Below are 25,781 nucleotides of genomic sequence, written 5' to 3'. Positions count from 1 at the left end.
AAAGACAAGGTTTTGCTATCAAATATTTATTCCCTCCTCATAGATAATATAAAATGTTGCAGTTAAAATGTGATAGGCTGTCATTCAGTATGAGTGGAATAACCACCAGGTATTTGATTATCAACAATTAATATTCTATTCTGAATATTATTGCAATTTTTATAGTTGCTAAATTTCCTTACTGCTAATCATGAAAGATGTTTTAAAACTCCAAGTCTATAAACTAATTTTGATATTTTGTTCTCAGTTCAAAACCATCAAAAGATACGGATATGATGACAGAACACATACTAGTTTTGAATATAACATTTAAAAAAGGAGTCCAAAAACTTGGTAAAACGGCCAGCATACAAGACATTAATGTTTTGGCTGATATTTTAAAGAATATATTGAAAAGGTTTTAACTATTTATTTTATTTTTTCCTAAATTAAGAAACTATAAGTACTTTGTCACATAGCTGTTTAATGATATACTATCACCAATTACAGGGTGATTTATGATCATCATTTTTTGTATGGAAAAATGCAGTAATCTTGTCTATTTGGGTTGACTTTGAAAATTGTGTATCCTTTCATTTCATTGGACTGTTAAAAACTCATTTTCAACCATCTGTTAGGTAAAACCCCCATAATAATCTAATACAAAATTTGAAGCCTATTATAAATCTATACTGGGTTTTCAGTAGTGCAATGCCACGGTGCATGTAATAAATACAGAATTCGAAATTATGCGTACTGGTACTTGAATGGTTGTTTCCGCCTTACAGAATTTTAATTATTTAAAATATAGACTATCAATTCAATTAGCTCTCCGCTTTTTTATATTTGCATTCATTGTTTCAGATGGGATGATCATGTAAAATTGATGAGATTGAAACATTATTATTTGAATGATTTTAGTATTCAGCAAATAAAATATTTGTGTCAACAACTTGGAAAAATGAGACAATGTGGGTTGGAAGATCGGGTAAGTGAGCAAAATGAATCTGAGTATGCCTGGCCCTGATTATGAATATAAATCTTATCACTGCACTGAATAAAACAGTAGGAATATGTTTTTGAAATGTATCTATCACCTTCCAGTTTGTTCCTTTTACAATAGGGGATAAGACTTGTGCCTGCGTCCATGATGATCAAACTTTAAAATTTTGGCAAATTCATTCATTCATTCATAATTTCATTGTGGCGTTATACTGTACACAAAGTTTTATCTATAGAATAAAAATTTTAAGTAGTTTGAGACAATGACTTTGAATATTAAATAGGCTCATTCCGACTTCATTCAACAACATCAACATTTTTAATCACTTTTCTAACCTGTTTATTGTTTTAACATTATTTCAAATAATTGGGATGCAATATTGTAACTAAAACTGTGTCCGAATATTTATTTAGATCACACTTTTACTTTTAATGAAAATTTATATATTATAATGGATTGCCATACTAGAACTACCTATTAATTGCTTCAAATTGATGGAGTATATTATGGTGTCTAAAATATGTTGCGTCCCACGTGTCCCACTTATCCCATGTGCTTCACTTGTTCCATGTGTCCAACTTGTCACACATGTCCCACTTGTCTCATGTGTCCCACTTGTTTTAAATGTTCCACTTGTTTCGATTATATTGTTATTATTGAAACCCTTTCGTTCCAAAGCAAAAAAATGTTTATCTGAAGAAATTTTGCTAAGTGGGGATTTTTGTTTGTGTTCAAAATTATCAAAAATCCTGCTTTGACCTTAAATGTATGCTTTATTCACTTTTGATTCCGGATATTGCCTAACAACCACAGGAAATGGTTACGAAAACCCTGCTATATGGATTGAAATAGACGATATAATGTACAGGTAGTCGTAGATGCTGCGCTTCCATTGATTTGCTTTCCTTGTGATAAGTAAATTTAAAACCTAGCATTAATAAGAAATTATTATTTTATTATCGTAACCAATACAATGAAACCTATCTGTTAACGCTATATAAATATGCAAATTTTTTATTTGCTTTTGCAGTTACATGAGTTGTAACTTCTAACGTAGAAATGTTAGGTACGGATTGCTACCTGACCGAGTTTTTATCGGGTGATACACACAGCATTGATAAGTATGTAGGTTGGAGTAATGTACCGATAGATTATTTTAAACCAGGCGTCAGCAATGAACGGGCCAGTTTTAATCTATATTTATTTGACCACTCTTCAAAAACACTTTGTTTAAATATATTTTAACTAGATTTTTCTATTTATATTGTTGTAATCTTGAATCGATATAAAATTGAAATTTTATGATATGTGCCAGTGTGCCTAAATATTGATGTCCTCTGACCAAGGCAATAGAATACTATTATTAAAAATGTCTGATCTGGACAAATCTCAAATGTGTAGATAACAAAAGTCTTCAATGATATTGATAGAAATGTGTATGAGAGAATAGGTTTTGACTGGAAGCACTTCAAAAGGAACAATATATTGAAAAGTGGGACACATGGAGCATGTGGGACACCTGGGACAAGTGGGATGCAACATTTTTGAGACAACCAGTATATGACATTAATTTAGCTGCGTTTTGAGTACTGGGTATCCAAAAAAAGTTTGTCAAAGAGATGGTCATAAGTGTATTTAAGTTTGTCCCAAAATTTTCGTGACAAATGTGTATTTCTTAGACCTATGTGATGTTGTCTGATCTACAACGTCATGAAATGACTGGTATTATTGGAGAATCTTTAAATGAGGCAATGAAAATTGATGATGCCAACGAGGAAACTAACAATACTGAGTTAGTGAATGATGAATCAGGTGGGTATCAGCACAGTAACAATTATGACTTGTTACAAACATCTTTTTGCTATATATTTCTCGAGCAAGTTGAAAAAAAAATTTGATTGAAAAAAAGCTAAAAGTCAAAATGCCAAATGCCAAAAGCTACTAAAAACAGCATAAATTATGACTGAAGTGTAGCTGCTAGCAAATATGGGTTTACAGTACACACACCTCAATCTATTCAAATCTGTTTTGATCAATACGTAAAAATGAGCAAATGAGAGATCGAGCCCACAAATTTTTTTTTTGAAAAACTTTTCAGACTACTACACATTAATTCTGAATACTTCTCCGGTAGCATCAGACCTTCAGTTATTTCAGTAATTGTTTTTTGCCTTACTCGGGGGTGTAAAAATATATTTATTTAACGAAAATTGATCTGAATAAGTTCACAGAGAAAAGTTTTGGCTATACATATATGAATTGTTGCTAGTTGAACTCTTGTCTTTCTGCGTCAATTTATTTACATTGATTAAATAAAAATAATTTAGAGGACAACGTAACAAAGGAAGTTTTCGAAAACCGAGAAAAGCGCAAAGCTGTACGATTTCTTGTGAATAGTGAAAATGTCCCTGAAACACTTGCCAAAGCGGCTGTGCAAGAAGAAGGATTTGCTGATTTGAATGCTTGTTCTAATTGGATGTTACTTCATGAATATGATGAGAATATAATTTTTGAACTCAGTCAAGCTTTTGATCAAACTTCAGGTAGATTTTAGTTTAAAAATGAACTGGTGCCAATAATTTTTAGTCAAAACTCAATGATGAGGCTAACAGTACTACGGTAGTTTTGAAACTGGTAAATGTTTAAATTGGTGGAATAATTTGGAAACTTCTCTTTATTGAGTTGTATTATCAGATATGTCTCTTATTTATTTTGTTATAAATATGAAAAATCTATATCTGAAAAAATAGAAAGTAATTGAATATTTCTACAATAATATTTTTAGGTTTTGTATATGATCAGAATGATATAAAAGAAGATCGATCCATACTTCAAAGTAGATCTGCCAAAACTTTGGAAGGTATAATTGCAAAGCTTCAAGAAAGTGAACAGCAGAAGAATGATATTCTGGTTTCGATCAAAACCATTTGCTTGGGATATTTGAACAGCACTATGGTACTGATATGATATTTGTGTTTAGAGTCTGTATGATTAAGTGGCTTTATACACAATCATAGTAATAAAGGATAAGATTTACATATTTATCCCGGGGGAGAGGAATGCCGATAAGACGGCTTATCCATATGGCGAACCACGGCCTCTCGTCTGGTTACCATTCCAAGTCGGGTATGGGATTAGTTTTACTGTATTGTTTTGTTTTCGGAAGCATGGACTTGGTGGTGGAGGAAGCCGTAACCGACCAGCGGTTACGTGAACCACCCAACGACGGCGAGGAGTCCAGCAATCCTCTCGCACATAACCATTCCTGCATGGGATTCGAACCTGCGAACCCACGCAGGGTAGTTAGAGGTGCGGTGGCGAGCGTATTCCTAACACTTAGCCCGTTGAGCCACACCGCCGCGCCTAATTCTTTTCTTCAAGAAGTTCAGAACGAGTTTATTGGTCTTATATTTAGATTCAATTTGATCCTTGATTCAAAAAGTTGGTAAAGCTGGATGAAATTATCTATATAACCATATTTCATTGTTGTAACTAGTTTCATGTTGAATAAGGTTGCTTTTTTCACGATCACAGTCCAGACATATGAAACAATGAATTTGTCACACTTGACATAGACTTTCTTAATTCAAAACATGTGACTTCACATAAGCAAGCAGATTATTTATGGGATAATACTATACTTTTCTCTCGTAAATTAAAATTCATACAACAGAATAGAATAATTGTTTACAAACTACTGTCTTGCATTCCAAATAGCTATACTAAAATTATCTTAAATATTGATTGATTGATTCCAATTGTGAAGTACTGTGAACTGAAATTTCAACGTTTTTCAGTTTTTTTTGAGTCTTGAATCAGATTTATTTACTTTTAGACATTAACGTTGAAAGACTATCTAAGTGTCAGTCATCTCGGAAAATTTCTCACTATTTTACATAGTAAGATGGATGCACTGCAGGGCCAAGCAGGCATTACTATGAGGAATGCACATTCTACTTTAATAAAAGGATCTCCAAACTTTTTATTATGTCAAGAACAGGAAGTCATTCCGCTACTGATATCATTGTATGCAACTGACGAAAATGATCCCAAGTTACCAACTTTCCCTGAAGTATTGTTATGTTCTGAAGAAACAACTGTAGATGAAGTTGAAAGATTCATGCTTCGGGCAATGACTATAATTCCTTCAGAAGGTAGGAAATGTATTCTTCACCTATAAATAATATTTTATTTTGACTTTTTTATGACTTATTGATTAATATGTAACCTCAATTGTTATTGAACAAGGTTACAATTATGAAATTGTGGTAGTCATAGGATATTAAATATATAATTTTTCAGACACGCTGGGAATAAAGCGGGGGTGGACAATTTACGGCCCGCAGGCCCTTTGGAGTGTTTCATTCTGCCCACTTGTGCAATTATAGTTTTTATGCCTAAAAATTTTTCTGTTAAAAAATTGATGCTATAAATTGAAATTCCGATGACAATATCAATAACAGATTGTTGACTAAAGCAAATACCGTAATTCCTCTCTTATTATAAGCACCTAAATATAATATGCACAATCATCAATTTATGAATTACAGTATTTACGGCATTCAAAAACCCTAGCTCCTGATATATCAGCATTTGAGCCTGCACATTTTTTCGTGCGTTTGTGAATGCTCCAACACATGTTCTTACCTTTTGTCTGGTACAGCGATTTTCAAAGGGGCGATATTGCCCCAAGGGGGTAAAAGAGATAAGACACAGGGTGTCAGGGAGCACATGCGCATTCCCGGTGAGAAAATATAAGGTAAAATCACCGATTGTTTTCTCCAACATGACGTGGGTGTTTATGCCGTGAAGATTGGAATTATGCCAGTGAACTATATGAACTTGGACTTTTTGATCGCAAACTATAGCATAGTTCAGCGGTTCCCAAATATTTTGTTTGTGCAACGTCTTTTTACCGTTAGTTTAGAGTTTTAATGCTTTTACTTTATCGTAATGAATTATTTCAGAATAGTAATACTTTCATTTATTGTAACTCGGCGCTATGGCAATTTTCGTTGTAAATTACTGAATGAATATGATGAGGCAATTTCAATGATCGTATCTGCCATGGACTGAATAGTTTGCGCAACAACGAAAACATCATCACCGGAAAAAGTCGAATGGCATAATCGCAATGATTGTTTCTACCGAAAATATAGTAGTATTGCAAAGTAGAACTGTTGATTCTTCATTTCTAACATCATATTTGGTGAAAAAGTGTCCAAATCAAATCAAAGAATGATGATGATGATGAATTGAGATTTCCCCCCCCTCATGAAAACGTCTTCAAATTTAAAAAACCTTGTTAAAATTCATCCATCTTAATAAAAATATATTGTACTATGCTCATGACATTTCTTGATTGATTTGCATTGAATTTGTTTGTAACTTGATGTTTTGTTGTATTTTTATTTTTTTGGGGGGGAAGGGGGGTTCTAACATACAAAGTATTGTATGTCAGCAGTCGTACAAAAAAGTTTGAGAATCAACAGGCGCTTGACTGATAGACTGGTGTTTTGTGAAGCACATTGATTTGACAAACCTACCTGTCGTCAATTCGAAATCCAAGGTTACAGTAATTTCTTTTGTAACCGACGAAATGGTGCTTTATTTACTCTCTTGATAGCATACAACTTTTGAATTTATCAAATAACATGATGACCTCATTATGTTACATTGTGTTTTCTTTAATTAATATAAATGTTAGCTTACCTGCTGAGCTTCTTTTTCTATCAACTTTCTCTGTGCATCTGCCATATTTGCCCTAGTTATTTGCAAATGAACCGAATTTGATCATATTGAGTTTTTATCATCCGGCCCAGTAACCGAGTCTATTATTCGCATCCGGCCCACTCAGAAAAATATTTGCCCACCCCTGGCATAAAGCATATATACATGTAATCAGTGAACAGTTTTCCAAGGCATAAAAGATGTTTCATTAATCAAGCAACTTACTTTTCTATCATTATTTTATTCAAAACTTTCGGTTATATTTTCCCTGTTTTTCAATTACTATAGGAAGTTAAATCAGAAAGTTCTCCATGTTTAAAAATTCCTATGCTTTTAAAACTATGTTTTAATAAACATTACATAATGGGATTCAGTTCTTCTATACTGCACTTTAGATCAAAATCTGCCCTGGGCTAAAATGGACCTATTTTTGTTTAATCTGTTAGCCACAGTATTGAATCAACTTTTATTTCATCCTTTTTTGTATTTTTTTTAGTTCAAAAAAGCTGTTAAACTTGGTGCATTTCTCTATCAACTACAAATTTTTTTTTAGAAAGATATTTGACCTTCATAATATAAAATATCATTTTTATATAGGAATGAATTTGACAATGTAATCTTGTGTTATATTTTGCAGCGGATCCACTCTTTTGTCTTGCTTGCGCACATAAACTGGATTTGAATGTTTCAAAAGCTCTTGAAACTATGTATGGTTTCTTAACTCACGCTGGCCAGTATGTGAGAAAAAAATTCCAGCTTGTCATAATATCAAGTGATCCTCAACATTACATTACAGCTCTCTTTGATAAGGTGAAGAATGATTTTATACCAATACCATGTTAAACAAATTGCTTTAATTTTGTAGATATAAAGTGAACGAAAGAATTTCTGATGTTTTTTATGTAAAATATAATCTTTGTTTTAAGATATTTGCAATTAGTAGCCAAATTGCCAAAATCACTTTTTGCCTATGTATTCAAAGTCCTATTTCTAATAAAAAAAAAAAATTTGCAATTAATAGCCAAAATCATTTTTTGCCTATGTATTCAAAGTCCTGTTTCCAATAAAAAAAAAATTATTTTTTATTTTTGTTATTAGTATACTGTAATTTTTCATGGTTCAAGCTCCATTTACGTTTTTGTCATAATTCAGAAAGCTCTGTGTGTTGTTTTTTCCTGTATTAGTCACATGCGAGTTAAAGATATATTTTTCCAGCAAAGGTAAAAAAAAATTATAGCTTTTTTCTGTTAATTCAGTTCCAAATTGAAAAAATTCCTTCCTTTGAAGAAAAGATACTCTCTGAATATGTATCTTCAAATATGTCTAATGACACTTCTGCAAATGGTCGTTATGCTCAAGTTGTTCAATCTATAAGATCTGGTGTTGGTAAGTTTATAGTTAAAATATTGCTTTCTTTAGCACTATCTTTGCCATGGTCAAGTTTTTGATTTTTACCATTGAGTGTCATGTTTAAAACAAGAGAGCTTCTCTCTTATTTATTCTCTCTCGTATTTCCTTTTTTATTCGGAGAAGGGGTGAACCTAGTGATATCATCAGTTTTCGGTCACTTAGATACATCAAGCATTGGTGAATTAATTAATGCAAACTAGGTCATCAGTCAAACATACCTGTTTAATTAACGCATGCAAAAGTACCACCTGTTTTAGCGATATTATTTGGTAGATTGCAACCTTCAACTGAGACTTATAATTTGATGACAACCAAACTCAATATAAATAACAATAGTAATATATAAATAACGTAGTAAAGAATGCATACTTATTGTACTACAAGGCGCAACGGCCATTAACTGACACCACTACATACAAATACGTATTGGTAAATAAACAGAAACGTTTAACCATTTGCTGCCGGTGGTCTCATATGAGCATTCATATGCTTAGCTGTCAAGTTCTGATCCTGAAAGTGTCAATAGCGACTGTTAATACCGGAATTAATTACATTTGTTGCATTTTGAATGTTTATTCAAATTCTTGGTAACTATGTCAATTATCACACTGATCGTGGTATTGCTTTGCTAGAAAAACAACAAGAAAACGGTAATTCTAAAGGTGATTAGTTCGAGTTAGCGTTCAATCATTCTCTAGACACAGAAAAACTCATGATCAAGTTTGTTATTTCACACATTTTGGGTATTAGGTCGTAGAGCTGAAATTTCATAGGTGAAGTGCTAGGCGCGGCGGTGTGGCTCATTGTGCTAAGCGTTAGGAATACGCTCACCACCGCACCTCTAATTACTCTGCGTGGGTTCGCATGTTCGAATCCCATGCGAGATGGTTATGTGCAAAAAGATTGTTGGACTCCTCGCCACTGTAGGGTGGTTTATGTAATTGCTGGTCGGTTACGGCTTCCTTCATGCTTTCGAAACAAATAACTAACTAATCCCATACCCGACATGGGATGGTAACCAGACGAGAGACCGGGGTTCGCCATATGGTTAAACCATCTAATTGGCTTTCCTCTCCCCCCGGGATAAATATGTAAATCCTTATCCTTGTGCCATCTTGCTATTCAGAGTTGTGTTCTGCCCGTTCGATTTCTTACTGCGACATAATTGAAGCACACAAATGCAAAAATGAAATACAACCAATTGCAATGAAACTATTCGTGTTTTTCTTTGATATATTTGGCAATCACACATTAGCTATATTTAAACGTAGTATGCCGCTGATAGAAAATTATCTAATCTTTGTTGGCCGGGTGTGACACAGCATGTGGGTTAATTCCGTCTGTCCACTTGGTACAAATTATGCGGTTTATGGTGCATTTACAAATTGACCATGTTTGATAAGTTGATTTCCCGCATCCTTTAATCAATTTACCGGAGGAAATTAAAACCAGGCGAGATGGCAACAGTCATTCTCAATATAATTTTGCCATTGATCTGCGGTTAATATGTACTCTGGCCATACTAGATAAATAAGTTACAATAATAGTTTAGTGAATGGCAGACGCTATTTCCATCACATTAAAATTCGAATGATACGATTCATTGACTATTTCATGCCTTTGTATATATATTTCTATGGCACGGATAGTGTTAATAATTATGGCAAAGCGATTTTGGTGACTTCATTAAACTTCGAGTAAATGCCCATATTTGATTTCAACAAATTTATGAGGAGCACTGGACTTTCTTTCGCACTTGGTGGCCATATTTTTGCACTTCTAACTGACTTAGATTTCCAATTCCCTCTACTCTTTTGTTGAGAAAATGTATAATTAAATTTCCAGTATATAGTAATAATTTCATTTCTCGGGCTTTTCCCTCCTACCTTTTGGCTCTTAATTTTAGAGTTTGATTTGAAAATTTTGTTGTTACTTTTTTAATTGTATTATTCGTTTTTAAGGTAAATCACTCTATGTGAAAAAAATCTTTGAAAATGTTGAAAAAAACACGTCGACCACAACTATTCGTCTTCTGGAGAGGCATATCAATATTGAAAAAGTTATTAAAAGACTCTACATGGATATTCAACACAATGAACAGAATCAATTGATACATTTCGATCTAACGCCAGCTGTGAGTAAATTTCTATTTGAATAAAGGAGAATTACCAGATACATTTTAAACAGTTTGTTGTTTTGTCTGTTTTGGCAAGTTTATATTAATTATATAAACATGGTGATAAATCAGTGCTTTTCAACAGGGGTTCCGCGGAACCCTAGGGTTACGCAATATATGCAGTGGTGTTCCGTGAGTTTATAGGGTTCCTTAGGGGTTCCGCGTTTTTTTTCTTTTCAGGGAGAATCATTTCTTGCTTTAGCATGTTGATGCAATACTTTATAAATTCTTAGACCCGTGTCTCATTCAAACTCCAAGTAGGCCAGTTCGTTAAACTTGAGGTTTAGTCACAGTGCAGTTAATAGACAAAACAAAAATATTTTCGATTGTTGTGTCACTTTGGTCATTGTTATGCAACTAACAAGAACGCTATTGTTGCACCATAGTTACATTATGTTCAAAGTATGTAGATATTTGCTTGAGACTAGAGAGAGTAGGTATGTACTACAAACTAGAGTTGTTGTTCAGCTTTTGTTGGACTATAGTAAAAATAGCCTAGTGTGAAACCTAACTTTTTAATATTTAGTCAATACAGATGAAGCAAAATAGTATATTTTCTTTTGTGAGGCGCAACAGTAATAACGGTGAAGGTCAGGACGGCAATGAGCAAAGTAGTTCAAATGCAAAAAGAGGCACTTGCTCCTCCTCCGAAGCAAAACAAATGTAATTCAATTGCCAAAGTTAGAAAATGGGATGAAACATATTTGAAATATGGCTTCTTTTTGCCCGATGACTAGATTCTGAATGCAGCTCCACAGCCCGAATGTCTAATTTGCAAGATGAGTCTAAGAGACTCTCTAATTCTGCACTAGCTCCAGCTAAATTACAAAGACACTTGGAAGCCAGTCATCCTTCGTACATGACAAAGACTTTTTCAAAGGCTATTTCATACTTTAAACATATGAAAAGCGGCGCATGCCAGCAGAAAGATTCTATCTTAGGAGCAGTGAATACTGATCAAGATTTGTTAGTGACTTCATATCGACTTATATGAACAAATATCTACCTATTTGTGTGGATCAGCATTTTCTGCTCCAACAACTATTAAAAACAAAAGAAGGAGTTGTTTATAGAGTGTAGACATGAGTATCAGAATTGTATTGAGTGCCGTGGAGCCACGATTCAAGAAGATTTAAAAAAAAATGCAAGAACAGCCTAGTCATTGAATTCCAAGCTTGGAACCTTCTTTCTGTTTGTTGTTGAAGTAGAAATATTTGAATTACGAATATTTCGTGTTACGATTATTTCGTGTTGTTTTTTCATTTTGTTAATTGGGGTTCCATAAAAAACGAAAAATTATATCAGGGGTTCCACAATAACAAAAAGGTTGAAGAGCACTGTGATAAATCAATGATATATTGTTTTTTAATATTATTTTTCTATATTTTTTCAACAGGTTGAAATTGGAATTGAAAAGTTCATGTTTGATCTTCTTATCTTGGGTATGATTACTGATTCTACAGGAAAGGTATGGAGGTGTCGACAAGAGCACTCATATTACATTGAAATGAAAAAGCGTCCATCCTGTGCTGTAAGTTGATTATTGATAATAAGTATATACGAATGAATTAATTTTGGTTGGTTATTGTTATAGCATATCATTTTTATGCTAGGTTGGCTATTCTCATACACTGGAACTTCTTCCAAGCATTGAGTGCATTTCACCTGTGCAGGTTGTTAAGAACCTTGCAAATCATATTTCTGACAATAAAGTTATAGTGGATATTGAAGAGCTCAATTCAGATATTTTCCAAAGGCCTTATTATTATCTACAACGTCATGAGAAAAATGAAGATATTACCGAAAATTACGCTCCAAACTCAGAATCACTAAATCAGTCAGGTTATGGAAAATGTGTTGAAGTACTATTACGACATTGTGGAATGAATAATCCCTCATGGGGACAAATGAAACACTTTGTTAGCTTTCTCAACACCCAACTTGTCAGTTGTGAAGAATCTGTCTTTTGTCAAATGATGGAACATGAATTGAAAGGTCTGAAAAACTTAGCTGTGAAATTTATGATAAGGATGTCTCAAGATTTTGCCACACCTTCTCTTTATATATCTGACGAAAGTGCCAACGATGGAGATGACCAGGATATATTTGAAGCTCATCAACTACGTAGAAAATGGGAAGAATATGAGCATCCCTATGTGTTTTTCAATGACGACGGGGTTTCTATGAGTTTCATTAATGTCAACATTGATAAATATGGCAATTTACTTGATAAAAACCAACAATTAGTGCAGGAAGGAATAACTACCCCAGACCTTGTTGCTGGACTTGGTGCACAAGGTATTGAACTTGGACACAACTTTCACAAACTTTCAAGGACAGAGATGATCAAGAAACTCTGTTTAATAATGGGAGTTAATAATCCAGATTCTAAAACTGTTTTTGATCCTGACCCTTCGTATGAGTTGACAACTGATAATGTTCTCAAAATGATCGCTATATATATGAGATTCAGATGTAAAATTCCTGTGATCATCATGGGAGAAACTGGATGTGGAAAAACTAGAATGATTGAATTCATGAACAGTTTAATGATGGGAAAGAAAAAGGAAGGAAATCAAATGCAGACCTTGAAAATACATGGGGGAATTGGAGTTGAGGATATTCATAAAAGTGTCAACGAGGCTCTGAATAATACAACCATGGTACCAAACAAAATGAAAATCTTATTTTATGATGAAGCAAATACAACTATAGCAATTTATGCTATCAAAGAAGTCATGTGTGACTTGACCATTGATGGAAAATCATTTGAAGAATCAAATATACAGATTGTAGCAGCATGTAACCCATACAAGCAATTATCACCTGAAGCTATTAAAAAGTTGGAATCATCAGGGCTTGGTTATCTTGTTTCTTCGAAAGATTCGAATAAATGTGTTGGAAATATTGCCATTCGTACACTGGTGTATAAAGTTGTTGCTCTCCCTCCCAGCATACAACCATTTGTTTGGGACTTTGGACAATTATCTGATGAGACAGAGCAGATTTATATTGAAAAAATGACAGATAAGCTAAGCTCGGAACTTGCGGTAACCATTGAAGATAAAGCTACAATTAATTTGGTTCTCTCGAGAGCTCAAGCTTATATGAAGAAACAGGAAGATGAATGCAGGTGGGAAAACTAAAATTGATCAAACGAAACAGTCTAAAAATGCATTTATCATGTTTTCATTTTTAATATGTTTTTTTTAGATATGTAAGTCTTCGAGATGTTGAAAGAACACTAAAACTCTACAAGTGGTTTTTCAAGAACAAAGAAATTTATCCCAAGATTCAAGACATCTTGAAAAAGAGAAGAAAAAACAGACAGCCAGATTCTCAAACAATCAATATTTCAGATAGTTTACGTTCTCTTCTTTATGCTATTGACATCACATATCATGTATCTTTAGAAAAAAGACAAAACTTCAGGATGGAATTGTCTCATGTATTGGAACAAATAAATATCCATTTATCATCTTTTGAAATCAAGGAGGAATTCGTTTCTTGTCAAACACTATTTCATCGTAATTTGAAAAGTATGGAAAATGTGGCCTGGAATGAAGCTCTGTGTGAAAATGTGTATCTCATGACAATCTGTGCAGATGCCAAGCTTCCTCTATATCTAGTCGGAAAACCTGGTAGTTCTAAATCACTATCGAAAACAATTGTGGAAGCGAATATGAAAGGTTCATCGTCTACTTCGAGTCTTTATAGGAGTTTAAAGAAGGTACTAGACATTGAATAAATTAAGGAATTCACTTTTGGTATTTATATTTGATTGCAATATATTATTATTCAGGTGGAATTTTTGACTTTTCAATGCAGCGCTCTAACTGAAGCAAGCGGAATAGAAAAAATGTTTTCTTGTGCGGCAGAGCGCCAAAAGAATAAAGATTTAAGTAAATTTGGTACACTTGTGGTCCTTGATGAAATAGGTCTCGCTGAGGACTCTCCAAATATGCCTCTTAAGGTGAGTGTATGCTTTTTATTTTCGCAAAATCTGTTTTGCATTGTTTTTAATAAATGATTTCATCCTGCCTAGATCCTGCATCCATTGTTGGAATGTGGAAGTGCAAGTAGTGGAACACTTACTGAATTTGATGAGGACAAAAAAGTTGCTTTTATTGGAATATCAAACTGGGCTTTGGATCCTGCGAAAATGAACAGAGGAATCTTTGTTTCAAGAAATGTACCAAGAGAAGATGATCTTTCTCGTACTGCTGAAGGCATTTTTGAAGGAAGTCAAAACAAAGCAAATGAATATCATTCAGTCTTGGAAAAATTGACCAAGACATATCTTGATATTTATCAACATCAGAATATCCTGTATTTTGGTTTGCGTGATTATTATAGTCTTATAAAAATGCTTTGCAAGATGTCAAAAGAAGATCGCATTTTAAATAATCAAGATTTTGCTTACATGCTTTTAAGAAATTTTAGTGGAGGAGATTGTGCACATTTGCAAAATTTGAAAGATGCTGCTTTGAAACATTTTTCACTGAAAGAAGATTTTGTATCTGCCGTCAGTTTGAAAAGTTTGATTGCTGACAATCTTCAAAGTTTTCATAGTCGTTTTCTTTTGCTCTTGACATCGGATCATTCTTCTGTCAATCTATTACACCACATTATGCCAGATTTCAATACCTCTGTAAAAGTGCTGTTTGGATCTAGTTTTCCAGGAGATAACTCATACACCTGGTTTTGCAGAATTATAAATCGCATTAAAGTGTGTATGGAAACTGGGCTAACAGTTGTACTTTTGAATATGTCCAAAATCCATGAATCACTCTATGATGTCTTGAATCAGCAGTATGTGAAATTTGGTGGACAAAACTATGTAGCCATAGGTCTTGGGTCTCACAGAGTTTGGAGTCGCATACATGATAATTTCAGAATCATCATAGTTGAAAAGAAGGAAATAGTGAGAGACAGATATCCTATAGCACTTATTAATCGCCTGGAAAAACATCACCTGTTAGGTATGAGCTTATTGAGCGAAAAGCAGTGTGCCTTGTCTAAAAATCTTCAAAAATGGTGCCAAACATTTTCCACAATAAACAAATTCACTTCGGCTGATGCATTTGTGGGATTTCATTCAGACACAACCAGTTCAGTAATTTTGGCTCATGATGAGATGGAAGAAACTAACATTTTCAAAAAAGTCATGTTGAATGTTGCGACAGCAGACTCTGTTTTTAGACTTTCCAAAACAAGATTGAGTAGTACTGAAAAAAAAGAACTACTCCAGATTTATATGGAAACGCAAACACATGACTGTTTGTTTAATCTGTTGCAGACTACAATGAACAATGGCCCGGCAAAAATTCAAGTTTTTGAAATTGTATCTTTCTCTAATATTCTGACTGAAGAAGACAGAAAAAAACTGGAAACCAAACTTGATCTAGTGGATAATAGTATAATGTTGCTGTCATTGCAACAGTTTAAAGTTCAAGAAGAATACACAAAAAAGCTGAATGATTTTTTTGTGAGATGCATGAAAAATTCAAAAGATACAACAAAACAAAATGTTGCAATCTTACTAATTCAAATTTCAAAAGCTTATAAATATGGAAAACTTGTAGAATGTGCAAAACATCATTTCATGAACAACGTCACTCAAATTTCTGAAGACAGCCTTCAGGTTAAAAAGGTTTTAATTGGGTTCCTTCTGTCAACAGAGCGAGGCATTGATCAGAAATTCAATGATGACAATACCCTGATACTTCAACATACAAACAAATACAAAGCAGTATACGTTGATGAACTGCGCCATTCAGAAAATAATACAAATACCACACTTATCAGCAGTGTGTATAAGAAGAGTATTGGTAATATTTTGTTAGATGGCAAAAATATGCTTTGTACTGAAAGCAATGACGGTCGGTCCCATATAATTTGTCTTTTGCAGGATTGCATATGTGAGTCAATGTCACATCTGACAAGTCAGGAAAATGGTAATGGAAGAGAGCTGCAGTGTATTGAAATACTTCAACAACTTTTTATTGGTCAGTCATTAGAAAATATTAGCAAAGGATTCTTACAAATCTTATTTGAAAAGATGATTACATTTGAAAGCCACCACAGCAATGATATTATGGAATGGTTGACCACAGAAGCTTGTTCTGTTGAAAAATTGCAGGAAAGTGGAACGTTTGGAAAGGCAATTCACATTCGCTTGAAGCAACGAGTTGCAAATATGCTGGCGTATGTTATCAGCATTATAGATGAGAACAATAATCTCTCTTTACTTACAAGCAGCAATGAGAATGGTTCAGGATGGAGAACTGAATTGTGGCTACAGCTCTTCAGTATCATAGAAATGAAAATCCCCAGTGATAAGAATGGTGAATTTGTGGTAAGAACAGCAAAACATTTGACTGATAATTTTGATTGCAAATTTCCTTTCAGCTTTGTTATCAATGAGAAATTGATGCATTTATATAAATCATCCATAAGCTGTGGAAAAGATGAAATTTTTTTCTACAATCTCGTTAAAAGATCAACTGAAAAAGAAATTGTCAAAGTGCTTTCAATGTGGAATTCTGCTAACAAATTCATACAGATGATGGAAACATATGCTTATGATGTAGTCAAATTTTTATTCAGGCATGGTACAAATAGTCAGACTGAACTTGATGGATTGGTGAAAGTTTTGTTTGAAATTTCGAAACAAAAATGGTTGGATTTGAATAGATGTGTGAATGGTATTTCAATAACATTTTTAACTTTCATGCAACTTTCTGAGGAAATGAAGATGATTTCTGATATTTTAAAAATAAGTTCTGACATTGGGAAAAATATTGACCAGTGGCTTACAGAACAGCAAAAGGCATCAGAATTTTTGATACATCAGTTGGCACTTGAGGATTTATTGGCTTGGGTAAATAGTGAAGCTGGCAAAATAAATGATGCAGAAAGTTGCATTGAATGGCTAAATCTTATTTCGAATATGAAAAAGACATTCTATTCCATAATCTCATCAACTCATTCTGAAGAAAGAAGAAAAGATTTGGAGGGGAAATGGAAGCCTCTTGCATTACTCGATATGCTTTTGATGAATCTATTACCTAATGTCAATGAAATGCAAGAATATACAAACTTTGTTAGTGTTGTTGTAAAACAAGCAATGAGAATGTTTAATGGGGTTCAAAGAATGGGATTTAATAGTATTGAAGTGTTGAAAATAACATCTGTTATTTTGAGAAAATGTTATGAGAATCTGCAGTTGAATTTCATGGTGGACTGGAAGAGCCTTGGATGCATACCATGTGGAAAAATAATACAAGTACCAATCAAAATGCCATGTGGTGAATTCATTTGCAAAGATTGTGCGCAAATAGCTGTTTCGCAGGAAATAAAGCTATGTCCTCTTTGTCCGGAAAGTTTACCACCAGATTTCTCCATTCATTCACCTTCTCTAACAAAGGTTCACGAGGATTATTTGAAAATTTTTCAAAAAAAGTGTACAAGTTTTTTCCTGGAATACCTACACAACTTTTGCTTTGAAATTTCACATCCATCTGATCATGAGAAGAAAATAAGGATTTTTGAAGATATATTTGTATCATCTTGTTCTAGAGAACAAAAAGAACTGAAGACAACAGCACTAAATTTTGACATTGAGCTGAAAAGCAGTGTCTTTCAACTTTTATATAAAATATCACCTGAATTCCTTGAAAAACAATTTGATGAGTTGCTTCAAAATGACAGACTATTGAATGAATCAATACTTTTATCAGCATTGAAAGGTTTTGAAAATATTTTCAGTGATCAGGATTCAGTAAAAAATGATTATGATTGGAGTGAACAATTATTGCGAGAATCCTGGAAGCATTTATCAGAAAATAAAGAAACAGCAGTGAGTTTTGAAATTATAAAGCATGTTTCTCAACTTCGAATTGCTCTAAACCATCTGGTCAATTGTATCCATGAATATAAATTGAGGAACATCGAAGAAATGACTCCAAAATTGATTTTAACTTTTGCCGATATATCTAATAAATTTGACCCCGTAATTCTAAAGAAATTTTTCACCAAAACTTTTTTGATGATGCGGGGCAAACAACAGTTAAAGAGTCTTTGTGATGATAAACATGGAACAGAAATGATTGTGAAGAATTATTTGCAAGATGTGTTCACTGAAATAATTGATTTTTACATAATCTATGATGCTGATTTTAGCGAAATTAGGAAGGATTTGGCAAATTCAAGGCAAACACAAGAAAATTTTGACAGGTGGTTTCCTCGCAAGGAAAATGTATTGATGCTCAAAAATATTCCAAAGATTTCGACAATTTTACATAGCAAAAACAGCAAAGCACAAAAATTATTGTTTACAAAATTGCGTCGGCAATGTCCCTCAAGCTCATTCTTAAAGGAATGTAATGTTTTGAATGAACTATCATCTATACCAGGATTGTCAGTCAATCAAGCTAGCAGCATCCAACAGCTTGTGCTTCTTGTAATACACATTGTTGCTTGCAAACCATATCTACTGCAAGAGGAAGCCTTTGCTCTGATTGCTGATCCAGCAAGTACTGCAGATTTATTCTGGCCAGCTATGCCTGAATCGTTACACAATGCTATGGATGGCATACTACTGGATGAAGCACCCTACACGTGTCCAAATGGCCATGTCTATTACATTGGCGAATGCCGAAGACCCTGGATTGTGGCAAAATGTCCAGAATGTAATGTTGAAATAGGAGGCACTTTCCATGTTAAATCACAAGGCAATGAACGAATGGATACTGGTATAAAATCTCAATGCGGATATCAGCTTCATTATGATAAAAAAGGAGTGGACAATCCTGGAGATAGAACTACTGAGCAAGGCGCAGCAACATTGCAATTCATATTACACTCTTGCATGCTTTTTGCCATGAATAAGAATCCTGATATTATTTTAAGGTGAGCTTGTTAATCTTTTGAAACATCTTTCTTGAAGAAATTGGTTTATGCATACTTTTATTGAGTATCTTATAATTCTTGTTTTGTATGAGTTTTCAACATTGTAAATTTTGAATGACATCTAATCTCATATTGCTCGATAACATGCTTTTTTATTTTTATTTATAGAATGATTTGTGAAAGTAATGTTAAGGAAGGTCAGAATTTTTTGATGAACAAATTGATGAGTAATTTGGAGAGTTTATCACAGCATCTAGGTAGAAATGTTGATGATGGAATTTTGGTTCTTCATTTAATTCTAAAAAGAATAATAGATGAAGGAGAAAATCTTAATATGGTGAGTATCATCTACAAATCTGAATTTTTTTATTACATAATATTGTTTTAAAAATAGAATTTCCACATTTTTGCCAGGTAGGGAAGGGTACCTCTACCACTTGTCTGGCTAACAGTCCATATTAGGATGTGCATAATTATCCAGTTATTTATTCCAGATGCATTTGCATAGACTTGATGGTGGTGGTGGAAGTCTTAAGTGAGAGTAGTATAAAAATCCTGATGATGGATCCAGCTTATACAAAATTATCCGCCAGTAGATTTGAAGGAAACTTTTGCTAAAACTATGTTTTCTCACTGCATAAGCACCTCTATTTTACTACAGACAAAAGAACAATATCCAGACTGGACGACGATGGAAAATCGTAAAGAATGGGAAAAAGAGTTTCAAATACATTATCTTACACCAGTTTTTTGTGAGATGGAAGAATTACTTGTTGACATTCAAGAAAAACTTATTACAGACACAAATGCAAGCAGTAAACTAAACAGGTTTGTTGTTAGTTTCGTTTCTAACAAAATTACACATGCAAGGAGTTGCGGTCAACATTAACATACATAAGACAACAATATTTTTATGTTAATGTGATCTATATTTTGTGAATGAGAAAATTGCAATTTAACACATTGACTATTCAAATATTCAGTTCCCATTCAATAATTTGATTAGTAATTGAAGTATTTGAAAAATTCATTTTGCTGAATCCTACATTCAGAATAGATATAATTTCTGCAAAAGTTAGTTTTGTAGTGATACAGAGAAACAAAAGCTCAACATTTTTTGACAATTGAGCCACTTGGGACAAAAATTTAAAACAAAACAACAAACAAAATTAAATGTGTTGAATATATGAAATCTTGAATGTTAGTGAAACTTTGTAGCCTACTTCAGTAACAGTCATTTTACCTTCGGTAGACCTCTGTATTCACAATGGAACCTAATGAATCTCTTTCGAGAATTTAAAATTTGGAAAATAATGGCATCAAAAAGCTAGACCACAACACCTCAAGCTGAGTCTGAATTAATTATCAACATTATTAAACAAGCCAGATTGTATGTCAAAATCAAGCTTTTTAGAGTCAAACAGAAATAAGTTGAATAATAAAATTTTTTCAAGCGAGATATAAATCGATATGGTTACAATCTAAACACTGTAGTAAATAACATAATGAAATTACAAATATATTAATGCTCTATAGTAAAACAAATCAGAGGCAAAATATCTTTGCGGCCAGGTGAAAACAAGATCAACCAGTACTGAAGCCTTAGGTCATATATTTGAAGTGTTAGTGGTCTTCAAACCTTCATCCACAGCAATGAAATAATGTTTGATAGCCTTTAGGTCATCCATCTATTTTACACTGAATACAGTGTAATATTGTATAATCCTAACATTTCATATTGTGATTAAAATGAGATTATTTTTAACATGTATGATAATTGGAAAACATATTTACGGATTGCCACCAAAGAAATATAGTATGTACCGGTATTGACTTTAAATATTCTTTTTTATCTTAGAAACTTTTAAGGAATTTAATGTGTTGTATTTCATATCAGATTTCTGGATGAAACAAAATCAAATTTCAAGCTTTCTGAGCTTTCATGTTTTCACCCATCCCTTTGGAAACTGATCCAACATTCAAACTCATCACATCTACTGCATTGCATTGCAGTTTCCACTTCATCAGGTGATACTTAAATTTACTTTTGTTGGTAATTTTTACAACATTTTTTGCCTATCCAAACTATTACATTCTAAGTGAGATGGTGGGTATAATGTTTAAACTTATGACCGTTAATCTGTTACATCTAGCAACAATGCCAGCATACTAAAATGATGATTTTTTCAGTGTGCTTATATAATTACTAAATACCTTTATTAAAAATGAACTGAATAGATAGCACCACCTCATTTTAGTGACACCAGCAACGTGTACTTTTCATATCTTATTTTTCATATGATAATCATTTCAAAGATCAAACCTTGATATGTAAAGTGCTTGTATTATTTGGAAGGACTGGAATCACTCTTGTTCAGCATTGCCTACCCAAATTGTTACACCCTGGGTGAGGTGGGAACATGGTATTTAAATTTGATATGTATAATCTTTGATGCCAAGACACTCAATTCACATTAATTCATTAATATAATTTTAACCTTAATATAAAGAAAAAGAATAGTTTGTGTATTATGAGCATAGCATAAATATATGAGCAAGTGGCTTTTTGTTTTTCTTTCATTGGCATCTTGTTCTTTACAGTTCTACACTTTACTTTCAGTTAATGAGCAAATAAGAACATGAATTTCAGTCTTTAATGTTTTCATTGTTGTAAAACATCTGGACTCGTCACTGTGAAAACAGACTAATACTATTATGATTGTGTCGGATTAATAATAATTTGGCAACTTTTGGTGGATAAATATTAAGTGCCAATCATCTAGAATCCTATCCCCAAGTTATATCCGATTGTTTAATATTATTTATACTGTTTTCACGATAACAGGTGAAGTGCTTCAAAATATTCTTAAAGCACCAAACTTACACCTTGTACAGCACTTGGAAATTGTTCTTAAAGTTCAAGGAATGATGATACAAAAGTGAGTTTGTAATCAATACTAACTTAGGCAAGTAGCATGTAGCCAGGTAACAGGTTGTGGTTTGGTATATGAATAAGTTTTACTTAGCAACAAGTATGAAATACAAAGAATTGTTGTATTACATCCTCCGTACAACAAAGATATATATTTGAGGGGAATAATATGGTAAGATAAAAATGTGTCAACCATGGTTCACCCAGCTCTTATTTTCTCCACTAAATTCCAAGAATGTGGATATATAATAACTGAATGCGTTCTTGCACAAGTGGCTTTGGTGTTCCCATCCCAAAATAGGCACCCTGTCAGGTAAAACTGTAAGATTCCAACCTAGTATTATAAAATGACATTGCTTACAGTCATTGTTTACAATATTTTGTCATATTGCTACTCTCAATATTTTTTATTGGTCAGGTTCCGTAAAATCTTTTAGTTTTTAAACAAAGCAATTTAATACGCCCGTGGTAAGCTGATGGCCACTATGAATTATGGGGGGTGATTTGATTTTGGACTTTGGATAATTACCCAACGAAAAAATTGTATTGAAATTATAGTCATAGTCAGCCTTATTTTTTCCAACCAGCAAAATGATAAATGATACTGAAGCCGAAATACTCGAAAATGGTCAGTACATAGTTTTATCTTGGAAGGAAAGCCACAAGGAACCTGATCTGGTTATCAAGCTGCGCCACACATTGTTCTAGTATCTACAAGAATTAAAATTTAGAAAATTACTTATTATTACTTACTATTATTATTACTTGACATTTTTCGTGAACAGGATTAATTTTTCATCCATTGAATTATTCCCATACACATACCATACCTTATTTTTTAGATTTCAGGACACCTATGATATGAAAGATGTGGAAGGTATAGCCTTCGTGCAAATTAGAGATCATGAAACCTATGAAAATGGAAAGTTGATCGATAACTACATAAAAATATGGAACCAGGTATCATCTACTTCAACATGTTTCCTATTTAATGCATGCAACTCAACTTTCGAGTATCCAGTCAAATTACAATACAGGCATTTTCATTCATATTTTTGATACAGTAGTATGTGGTATTGATGAGAATTGAACCAATATGAAACCAATCATATCCATTCTATTTTTCGAACCGAGTCCGATATTTAGACGGTGAATATGCGCATGAACTCTCGATGACAATACGGTTAATGAAGACTGTAGGGATGGGTTTAAATGTAGGCTTATGTATGAGACGACCACGTCTATAACTCTGTTTTATTCTGTATGCCCATATTAATTCTTACCACTTGAGTCACTAGTGAGCAACTGTGTAACTTTCTCTTTTAGCTGGTTTGTCAGACTGCCGGCAGTGTAGATATTTCCTCTGTGTATTAGGTTATTATTATAGTGTTTTAATGCCGTAAATCTATGTAATTCTTGTTGTAAAATGATATTAGTAGTACAGGTTTACTGTTTCTCTAGTTTGGCATAGCTCTGTTCACTAGTTAGCTTGTATTTAACGTTTCCGTAACTAGTCTATTTTCGCAGTTTATTTCCTGTGTGATTTCCATATTTCTATGCGTATTTCCATGTATATTACGTGTTTGTCGATAAGATAGGATTTGTGTTGTATCTTTAGTGTCATACTAGTTATTCTTATGTATATCTGGGTGTGTTTTACCCGGTTTTTAGTATCCCATCATAAGTAAATAGTTCATGACTGTGACGTCATAGACCAATTTCGTATCTTTTTGTTTCGTATGTATCCTACGGTATTTGTACTGTGTTTTTCATGTTTTTATTTGTTTATTGTATTTCTTAATTGGAGTATTTGGTTGTATTAAGTTCTTACAGGTGTATAATTAATCTAGTTAGTTAACTTAGTTACTCTGCTGTATTTGGAACCGCAGGAAGATTATTTTGTGATCGACATCTATAGCAATTACAACGTCCAAGAAGCTGGCAGAAAGAACCTGAGTGGTGATATCAATTTTGGTACGCCACATATACGAATTTTTGGCGAGCACACGCCAGGATATATTATTCGAAACAGGGACTATTAAGACTAAGCCGATTAGGTGGGCTAGTCTGTGACGGATAATATTTGGATAATATTGGACAGATAATTGCCGATATTTTTTTACTACTGCGTTTGCCTGATATTTTGGAAAAATGGTTAAGAGAAGAAAGATTGTACCGGCACCAAAGGAAGCAAAGGAGAATGAACTTTTGCATCTGCAAATACAGGTATTGAAAGCGAAACTTAAAGATTCAGAGGAAATGCAAGAGGATATGGACAGCCGTTTGCAGCTGATGGACAGTCGTATAGAACAGATTGGAACTCAGTTGGAATCGGTTGAACTCCAGAATTCAAAAATGGGCTCACAAATTTTCAGCACGCTGCAAGATATTTCTGGCAAGATAGAAACAGGAAAAGTTGCTGATCCCGAGGAAACCCAGCCCATGTCACATGAACCAGATGTCAGTCTGATCACTTCAACACCAGCAGCGGTTGTTCCTAAATTACTACCTATTCTCAAGGATGATGAAATTTCAGATTTTGGATCTGAAGATGGACAGCCAGAAGGAAAGCGGAACGCATTCTCACAGACAATAGAAGTAAAATTTTCGGAGGCAGCTCACGTGAGTAATTTTGTACCTGTGGTCCCTTTTCTGAGTACTAATGGTAAAGAGGGCTCTAATACTGTCAAAAAACAACCCAGGGCTAATCCGAAAATGGTTTCAGTGGCAACACAATCAGCTCCTCCAGTGAGTTCTAGCAGTGTCGCAAATGCCAACGTTAGCAATAGTGTTCTCAATAACACAGCCAATGCTACGATGATGGTGAGAAATGCCAAAAGGCCTATGTATTTCGATGGGTCAACTGTCATGGCGTGGCCTAGTTATTTATGTCATTTTCAATTGGTTTCTAGTTATAATCAGTGGAATGATGACACTGCAGGGTTAGAATTGGCTACTTGCATGACAGGGCAGGCTCTTAATGTGTTGAAAGATTTACCCGAAATGAAACGTACTAGCTACCGTGATATTGTGACTCATTTTAATCATTTCTTTAAACCTGCTGGAAATGAGAGTTCATACCGTACTACATTTCACTGTCGTAGGATTAAGCCAAATGAAGCGCCGCGGGATTATGGTAACAAGTTGAAAGAGCTTGTTATTCTGGCTTACCCAAATCTTGATATTGCTGGTCAGGATGATATTTTGAAATCGCAGTTTCTCGCCGGTTTAACCGATGAAAGCATGATCAAACATGTTACCATGCAACAGCCTGATAATTTTGAAAGTGCTTTGTCTCTTGCAACACTGTATTACTCTGTTGATACTAACCACTCTGAGAGGAAAGACGTTTCCAAACCGCGTATTGCGGCAGTGAAACAGAGTAATCCTGGTAATGCAGCTAACCAGCAAAACGACGTATCTTTCGAAGGCAGTATTGGCGAGCGCATTTTAGCAAAACTGGACGAGATACTAGGACATGTGGCGCCACGCTCTAACAACAATCGCAACTTTGCTGGTACACCACGCAACCCGTGTCCTCGATGTGGTAAACATGGTCATTGGGGTAGGGATTGCAAGGCATGTTTTTATTGCAAGCAGACTGGTCATCTTAAACGGGATTGTCCACATCTCCCGAA

General features: G+C 33.8%; 1 protein-coding gene across 3 annotated transcripts in view; it reads left to right on the top strand.

Moving 5' to 3' along the window:
• LOC120347782 (E3 ubiquitin-protein ligase rnf213-alpha-like) overlaps nucleotides 1-24,260 on the top strand; it is a 60,722-nt gene extending 36,462 nt beyond the window's left edge. For 2 of the 3 annotated variants that reach the window (XM_078117814.1, XM_078117812.1), the window contains 19 exons: nucleotides 248-397; nucleotides 844-967; nucleotides 2,662-2,794; nucleotides 3,310-3,525; nucleotides 3,768-3,937; nucleotides 4,818-5,136; nucleotides 7,350-7,522; nucleotides 7,969-8,098; nucleotides 10,084-10,256; nucleotides 11,695-11,829; nucleotides 11,912-13,431; nucleotides 13,512-14,028; nucleotides 14,101-14,271; nucleotides 14,344-19,211; nucleotides 19,380-19,548; nucleotides 19,873-20,039; nucleotides 21,109-21,239; nucleotides 22,057-22,150; nucleotides 22,986-23,867. In XM_078117814.1, the coding sequence (XP_077973940.1) occupies nucleotides 248-397; nucleotides 844-967; nucleotides 2,662-2,794; nucleotides 3,310-3,525; nucleotides 3,768-3,937; nucleotides 4,818-5,136; nucleotides 7,350-7,522; nucleotides 7,969-8,098; nucleotides 10,084-10,256; nucleotides 11,695-11,829; nucleotides 11,912-13,431; nucleotides 13,512-14,028; nucleotides 14,101-14,271; nucleotides 14,344-19,211; nucleotides 19,380-19,548; nucleotides 19,873-20,039; nucleotides 21,109-21,239; nucleotides 22,057-22,150; nucleotides 22,986-23,202 (9,577 nt within the window). In that variant the 3' untranslated portion in view covers nucleotides 23,203-23,867. Of the gene's footprint in view, nucleotides 1-247; nucleotides 398-843; nucleotides 968-2,661; nucleotides 2,795-3,309; nucleotides 3,526-3,767; nucleotides 3,938-4,817; nucleotides 5,137-7,349; nucleotides 7,523-7,968; nucleotides 8,099-10,083; nucleotides 10,257-11,694; nucleotides 11,830-11,911; nucleotides 13,432-13,511; nucleotides 14,029-14,100; nucleotides 14,272-14,343; nucleotides 19,212-19,379; nucleotides 19,549-19,872; nucleotides 20,040-21,108; nucleotides 21,240-22,056; nucleotides 22,151-22,985; nucleotides 23,868-23,967 lie in introns of those variants that run through there. The other variant, XM_078117813.1, reaches the window with a different exon arrangement.
• The last annotated feature ends 1,521 nt before the right edge of the window (nucleotides 24,261-25,781 follow it).

This window comes from Styela clava, chromosome 11, assembly GCF_964204865.1.
Source record: "Styela clava chromosome 11, kaStyClav1.hap1.2, whole genome shotgun sequence".
NCBI lineage: Eukaryota > Metazoa > Chordata > Ascidiacea > Stolidobranchia > Styelidae > Styela > Styela clava.
Note: the sequence above shows the minus strand (reverse complement) of the source record. Positions and strands in the feature narration are given on the sequence as shown.